The following is a 7500-nucleotide window of genomic DNA, read 5'->3' as shown; positions in this document are numbered from 1 at the left end:
GGCAGAAAATTAAACTGCAATTATTTTGATAATCAGTTAATTTTGGTGTTGGAGCTTCTTAAATGTGAGGATTTGCTGTTGACATGATATTTGAAGACGACACTTTGGGCTCTGAGAAGTTGTTGAAGGCACAGACTGAAGGATCAATGAAGAAATGATCAGCCAACTAACTGTTAGTTTCGGCCCCTAAATTAATATATATTTATATATATTATAATATATTTAACAGGCGACAGTCCAAGAACAATAACAAAGACCAATTTACACAAGAAGAAATTGAAACATGTTAAAAACATTAATATAAAATGAGATGGAATAACAATAAACTAATAATTGAAATAAAATATTAAAATCATTGATTATTAAATTATATAGTTAATCAGGGAGAATCCAATCTTTGTGTTTGTTTGTTTCAATCACATTTATGTGTTTAGACGCGTGCCGCCTCCTGAGACTCAAACAGGTTCAGTTTGTTGCTGAAGGGCACTTCAGCAGTGCCGGGGTTTGAACCCTTGTTGTCTGTGTGATATGGTGATGTGGATTTACAGCTGTTTTAAACTCTGGTTCTGTTTGTTCCTGCAGCTGCAGGAGACGGTGAAGAGGAAGCTGGAGAGCGCTGGTTCTCCTCTGGGCCGAGATCAAGTCAACGGTTTCAGCGACGGTTTTCCCCCCAACAAGAAGGCGTGTCTGGACAACGGCACCGCCAACAGCTCCCCGCTGGACTCCAAGCTGGGCATCAGCGACGCCTTGAACTCTAACGGGACCCACGGGCCGGCAGGGGAGTCGACGGACAGCAGCGAGCCGGGGTCGGACTTCCACCGGAAGGAGATGAAGCAGGAGCCGGACGACATCCTGCCCATCATGCCGCCGTCGGGAGGAGGGAACAACAGCCTGTTCCCCGACCTGAACCTGAACGAGCAGGAGTGGACGGAGCTGATGGAGGAGCTGAACTGCTCCGTGGCCTACGAGGACATCCAGGACATTCTCAACGACGGCTTCGAGGACCGCAAGGACCCTCTGGAACTGGCACCCACTACGGGTGGTGGGGGGGCTGTGGGAGGAGGAGCGGGAGGTGGCGGGGGAGGCCAGTCGTCACAGGGTCTACTTCCTCCAGATCTGGTGAGCGTGAAGGCGGAGTTCTCTCCGGCCTCTGCAGTTTTCGAGCAGGACTCTCGCACCGGCTCCCCCCACGTCAGGTCCACCTCCTCCGGGCCGCAGCCTCACCCCACCAGCTCCCCCATCGCCTCCTCCTCCGCCTCTTCTCCGGCTCTGCCCCCATCCCAGCCGGCTCCTCCCCCCAGGCAGCTTCAGCCTCCCCCAAACCACCTCCTCCCTCCGGGGCCCCCGGTGCCCAAAGACCTTTCCCCCGCCCAGCAGCTCCAGCAGCTGGCCGCCCAGCAGCAGCGAGCGGTCCAACACCTCCACGGCCAGATGCAGCACAAACAGCCACAGCCGGGGGCCAAGTTCCACAACCAGGCGCCCCACGCCCACCCCCCACCTTGGTCCCAGATGGCCAACACCTCTCAGAGCCCACTAGGGGGCGCGTTTGGTATGGACAAACCCACGAGCCCCTCCCTGTACCCGCAGGACTTCAACCCCAATGCCCAGAAGCAGCTGCTGATGCCCGGTCAGCCCAACAAGGGCTCTCCCAAGGCGGGGGCCGGCGGCTACATGCCGGGCCCCGGCGGGCACCCCAACATGCTGGGTCACCCGACGCCAGGGCCTCCTCTCAGTCACCCGCCAGCCCCCGGAGCTCAGGCCCAGGCCGCCATGCTGAACTACAACAACACCAAACCCCTGTCGCACTTTGAGGCCGGGCCCGGACCACCGCGGCCCCCCAACAACCAGAACCAGAACAAGGCCGCCCTGCTGACGCTGCTCAGACACCAGCAGCAGATCAAACAGAAGAACAGCATGAACTTCCGTCAGCATATACCACACGCACAGGTGAGACATGCACAGGTGAGACACGCACACACGCACACACACACACACACACACACACACACACACACACACACACACACACACACAGATGAGACACACACACGCGCACAGGTGCGAGTTAGACGCGCACAGGTGAGACACACACACACACACACACACACACAGGTGAGACACGCACAAGTTAGACACGCACAGGTGCGACACAAACACATACAGGTGAGACACACACACAGGTGAGACACACACAAACACTCACAGGTGCTGAACTGACTTTTATTTTATGTGTTATGACTTAAATACAAATCTGGTAAATTGCTGATTAATCAAATACAATGATTTTAAATGACGACAGTTCAGTCTGTTTGTTTACAATCAGTGTTAATCTGGAAAATAGTTATAAATACATTATGAATAATAATAATATTAGATAATTATAAGACTTTAATTAGAGGTTTGATTGTCTGTTAGCGGTAGCATTCATGCTAACATCACAACGCTACAACAAAAACAAAGTGTTCAGGCTGATCAGTGTGTTCCCACTCTGCTTTCATAACCAGGCCAGCACCACATTCCTGGACACACACACACACACACACACACACACACACACACACACAGACACACTGCTTCATTCCCCTGTACTGTGTAAAGGAGAGCAGGTCTGTTTTTATTCTCCCTGTCTTATTAACATGAGTGTTAAATGTGATGTGTCGTGGTCTCATAAATAAACCCAGCCTCAGCTCCACGCTCCCACACAGCTGTAGATCAGTGACGTATGATGGAGCTGAACAGCCTGAACAATGAAAGTCTGTTGTGGCAGCAGAGTCTCCTGCTGGCTGATCCAGTCCGGACACAGCGACTCCTTTAGAAACGCTCTGCACCAAAAGAACCGAACAAAGGCACCGGCGTTCAGCTCTTCTCACATGGGAGGTTCAGAGTCGACGGAGCGGACGTTCTTGTGCTTTAGTTTCACTGCTGCTCGGAGTGTTTACGCTTTAATTCAAGTTCTGATCAAACCGTCTTCAGTTATTTGAGAACACTGGCCGTTAAACTGCGTCCAGGACGCCAAGACACGGCTGAACAAAGAGCAGCTGTTTGAAAATATATTTGACATCTAACAAATGTTAAACAGGAGTCTCACGTCCTGCCCGCATCACATGAACAGGCAGAGTTTGAAATAAAAATGTTAAAAACTGAAAAATACGGAAGCCGAGAACGGCCATGCCCCTTTTTTATTTTTGCACTGTTTTCTCGTTATAACGACTTATTATTTCGTTATCTCGATATAACAAAGATCGTTATCTCGTGATAACGAATTAAATATTTCGTTATCTCGATATAACGAAGGTAAGGTGTGATGATCGTGTGCTGGATCGGACCATCTTCAAAAGGGGCGTGGCCGTTCTCAGCTTCCGTAGAATACACATAACATCCGGTTAAATAAAGCTGAAGCAGCCGGTGGCAGCTCGTGGGCTGAAATGAGGATGCTCCAGTCCAGTCCAGCACAAAATCATCACACCTGACCTTCGTTATATCGAGATAACGAAATAATTAATTCGTTATATCGAGATAACGAAATAATAAGTCGTTATAATGAGAAAAAAGTGCCAAAAAAAAAGAAAAAAACAGTGCAAAAATAAAAAAGGGGCATGGCCGTTCTCGGCTTCCGTAGAAAAAAGCTCTAATTCTTACAAATATTTTATCAAACTTTATTTAAAGAAAATATTAAACTTGATTTACAGTGAACTAAACATTGAAGAATATTTTCAAAACTCTGTATTTCAACACACCAACAAACAGGTGAATTTTCACCAGCTGATCAGATCACATAAGGAGATTCTTCAACTTCTATTAATATTATATCAATACTTTAAAGTGATAAGCTCCTTCAGTATTTGTAAAAGCGAGAAAGGAGATTCAGATTTAAACTATCTCTCTAGTTTTTCATAATATTAGTTACTTACAGTCACAGTTCATTTAGTTAATTAAACTTTATTTGTACAGCACTTTTCATACAGGCTGGTTCAGTTCAAAGAGCTTCACACACTGAGGAGCTGAAAAAAAAAATAACGAGATTTAAAAAGTTGTAAAAACCTTAGAAAACAATAAAACATAAGAAATTTGTAATAAAACAACATAAAATTGAATTTCCAACCAAATTACAATAAAATGACTAAAAACCATAGTTAGTTACAAGTTATTTAGTTTAGTGAAGGGATTCAGATTCAATAAAACCGATCAGATCCTGATTCTAGTGACGGAGTTAAAGTGTGAAGTGTGTCCTGAAGGTGGCGCTGCTGGACAGGTCTGGGTTCGTTGATATAGAGAGATATATAAAGGGTCCGTCCTCTGGAGAGCGGGAATGAGATCAGGACGTTTCATCACACTTTGATGTTTTTGTGTCAAAGTGTAAATTTTTTCCTGATGGTGAAGTTAGAAGAAAAATCTTCAGGGATCATGTTTATTTTCCGTGGCTCTGATCTCCACAGCGAGTCTGTGTCAGACTGGTCGTACTGGTTTGAGTCCAACAGGTGCAGATGAAGACCAGTACAGAGCAGTTTGAGTCTGTGGAGTGGAGGTGAAGTCAGGCTGCAGCAGGGAGGCCTTTTGTTCAGCTGCTCTGCTTCAGGCCGGCCTGGGCCCCACGCTTTAACATCCACCGTGTGTGTGTGTGTGTGTGTGTGTGTGTGTGTGTGTGTGTGTCAAGCAGCTGGTTGCTAAGGCTCACACAGGGGGGTGAAGGGAGGCGATGACAAAGCAGCCTTTCATATTCTCTCTCTCTGTGTATTTAAATATAGCTGCTCCTGCTTGTGTTTTTGCTCCGAGCAGACGGGACACTCTGTTCCTGCTGCACGTTACACTTTATTATCACAACTGTTGATCTCTGACGCCGTCACCCAAACTTTCTACCAACTTTAATTTATGTTTACTGCACATCTGAAGACGACAGTGTGAAGTTTCACTAAGTTATATACTTACAAACTATATTTTCAAACCCCTTAAAAGATTGTTTCCACTATGAGGACAGACCTTAAGTTTTTTGCGTTCTTTAAATCATTTTTCCATATTATATCTCAAAATGAATAATCTCTCCAGCTCCCCCTGGTGGAGACATGAAGGTCTACATCATCTTTCATTTCCTTCTTTTTGAACAGGACCAGAACAACTACCCTGCTCCTCCACACGGCCCGGGCCCCGCCAACAGCATGGCGTCTGCGCCCGGAAACAACGGCATGGCAACGCAGCCGGGGGCCAACGCCATGACAAGTAACCATGGCAACACGGCGTACCTGAGCAGCCAGGTGGCAGCGGTGCTGAAGCAGCAGCAGCAGCAGCAGCATCAGCAGCAGATCCTGGAGCAGCAGAAACAGCAGCAGCAGTACATGCAGCGGCAGCAGCTGATGGCTGAACAGGTGAGTTGCACCTGGACACTGCTGCTCACCCTCAGTCAGCACCAGGGATAGAAACAAGACTAAAAATAAGATGAGTAACAGAAAGTGAGGAAACGCTCTAATGAATCTCATAAACTTGCACTGAGGAAACATTGAAAGCAAAGAGAGAGAGAGTAATAAAAGTAATAAAATAAAACATAGGACTGTACCTCTGTGAATAAAACCACTAATGAAAGTCAGATATTAAAAAATCACATAAGAAGTTAAGACAAAGTAGTAAAGATAAAATAATAAAAGAGATTTGGAAGAGAATTGAAGCAACAATAAAAGTATCAGCTGTAAACTGTTCTGATCTCAGACACTAGAGGGAGCTGTTTGTTCACACAGGAGCTCACTGGTCTCTGCTGCCATCCATGATGATGATGATGATGATGATGAAGACAGCCTCGCCTGTCTTTACAGGGTTTTCCAGATGTTGTTGATCCTGTTGTGATCCAGGTGCTGTTTAACAAAGAGGAATAACTGAACGACAGCTTATAAACTCAGGTGGTGAAACATGTCGTGCTGGTTAATCTCATTTATCACCAACTTCAACTAGATTCTTTATTTAGAACCAGTCCACTGTTTGATCATCAGACCAAACCAACTAACTTCAACCCGGTGTTTAAGTTCACACCTCACCCTGACTTTCTCCTCGCTCTCGGGTTCTGGAGATCGGCAAGGAAAACGTTGGATCAGAGGCGCGTTGGCGTTCGCTCTGCGCTGGCTGATCGAAGCTCAATCACATTTTACAAACGGGTCAAAGACACAACTTTCACTGACTTTTGAGTTTTTATTGATAATTCATCTTGATTCATGGTCAGTTTTAGTTACCAGCCAATGTGGCGTCCAGATCCTCAGTCATTAAATATTTGGTCTTTGAGGTGTGATTTTTGAACCAGAGTTTAATTAAATTTCATAATAATCAGTTTTATAAAACACAGCTTCACTGTGAGGTGTGTGTGTGTGTGTGTGTGACAAGTGTCTGACCTGTTCTGTGCAGGAGAAGCAGCGGCAGCAGCAGGACCAGCAGCTTCAGAGACGCCTGACCCGACCTCCGCCACAGTACCAGGACCAGCCGGGACAACCGGCCAATCAGAACCCTTTCCCACAGCAGCCAGTCAACCAGTTTACAGGTACGAGTACAGGAAGTTACACCTGACTGTCTGAGAGAGACGCTCACACACACTTGGATCAACACATCAACTGTGTTCAGAGTGAAACTACATCACATGTCCTAACGTTCGAACACGAGGGGTCAGAATATTAGGAACATCTCTGGATATAGTCCAGTCCTGTCCAACACCGTCACCATCTATGACCTGAGTGTGAAACACATGATGGAATTAAAACTTTGTTGACAGAAAAGTCTGAATATAGTTTTATTAATTAAAAGTTAATCAGAAGCTGAAATGAATCCTTAAAGCAATTAAAACAACAAATTAATTTCCCCCTTGGAAATAGAAATAAACAGTTTGAATGTGACTTCACGTCAGAGTTTATTTATTTATTTATTGATATTTAACTTAATATAACTAAATAAAAATTAATAAAAATGAAGTTTTGTTGTAATTTAGTAAATTTTGAGTAATAGAAAATAAATTTCATAATGAATAAAATTCAATTTTAATTTAAATCTGATCTGAATGTGTTCACATGCTACACCCTGAAATTTATTTATTGTAGATTTAAAATATATTCAAATCCTGCAAAAAGAGGTGACATGAAAAACAGAAAATATTAATCATTAATTTAATATTTCTGAAGTAGCTTTTGTATTATTGTGTAATGAACATTTATAATGAATTATGTAGAAGAGTAAAGGTTGTCCAGATGTTTCTGAAACACTGTAAAGACGCGTCTGTACAGGAAACACCAACCTGATATTTTACCTGAGCTCATGATGATATTGAAACAGTGAAGAAATCTCATTTTAATTGATATATAATAATTTTCTAGCACAAAAACTCAGCTGGTGTCGGTTTGTTCGGGTTTATTTTAGTTCACATGAAAGAAATGGAGAGGTGTGTGTGTGTGTGTGTCTCTCTCTGTGTCTGTGTGTGTGTGTGTGTGTGTGTGTCTGTGTGTGTGTCTGTGTGTGTGTCTGTGTGTGTGTCTGTGT

General features: G+C 44.6%; 1 protein-coding gene across 4 annotated transcripts in view; it reads left to right on the top strand.

Annotated features, from left to right (window-relative positions):
* Window positions 1–7500, top strand: part of maml1 (mastermind-like transcriptional coactivator 1) — a 23028-nt gene that overhangs the window by 9734 nt on the left and 5794 nt on the right. For 3 of the 4 annotated variants that reach the window (XM_023430598.2, XM_023430596.2, XM_023430595.2), the window contains 3 exons: window positions 583–1962; window positions 5103–5360; window positions 6382–6514. In XM_023430598.2, the coding sequence (XP_023286366.1) occupies window positions 583–1962; window positions 5103–5360; window positions 6382–6514 (1771 nt within the window). The remainder of the gene's footprint in view (window positions 1–582; window positions 1963–5102; window positions 5361–6381; window positions 6515–7500) is intronic. The other variant, XM_023430597.2, reaches the window with a different exon arrangement.

Source organism: Seriola lalandi, unplaced genomic scaffold (genome assembly GCF_002814215.2).
Source record: "Seriola lalandi dorsalis isolate HSWRI2012SDOR001 ecotype SW California unplaced genomic scaffold, Sedor1 jcf7180002054907, whole genome shotgun sequence".
Classification (NCBI taxonomy): domain Eukaryota; kingdom Metazoa; phylum Chordata; class Actinopteri; order Carangiformes; family Carangidae; genus Seriola; species Seriola lalandi.
The sequence above is the reverse complement of the archived record's forward strand: the minus strand, read 5'-3'. Positions and strand labels throughout refer to the sequence as shown.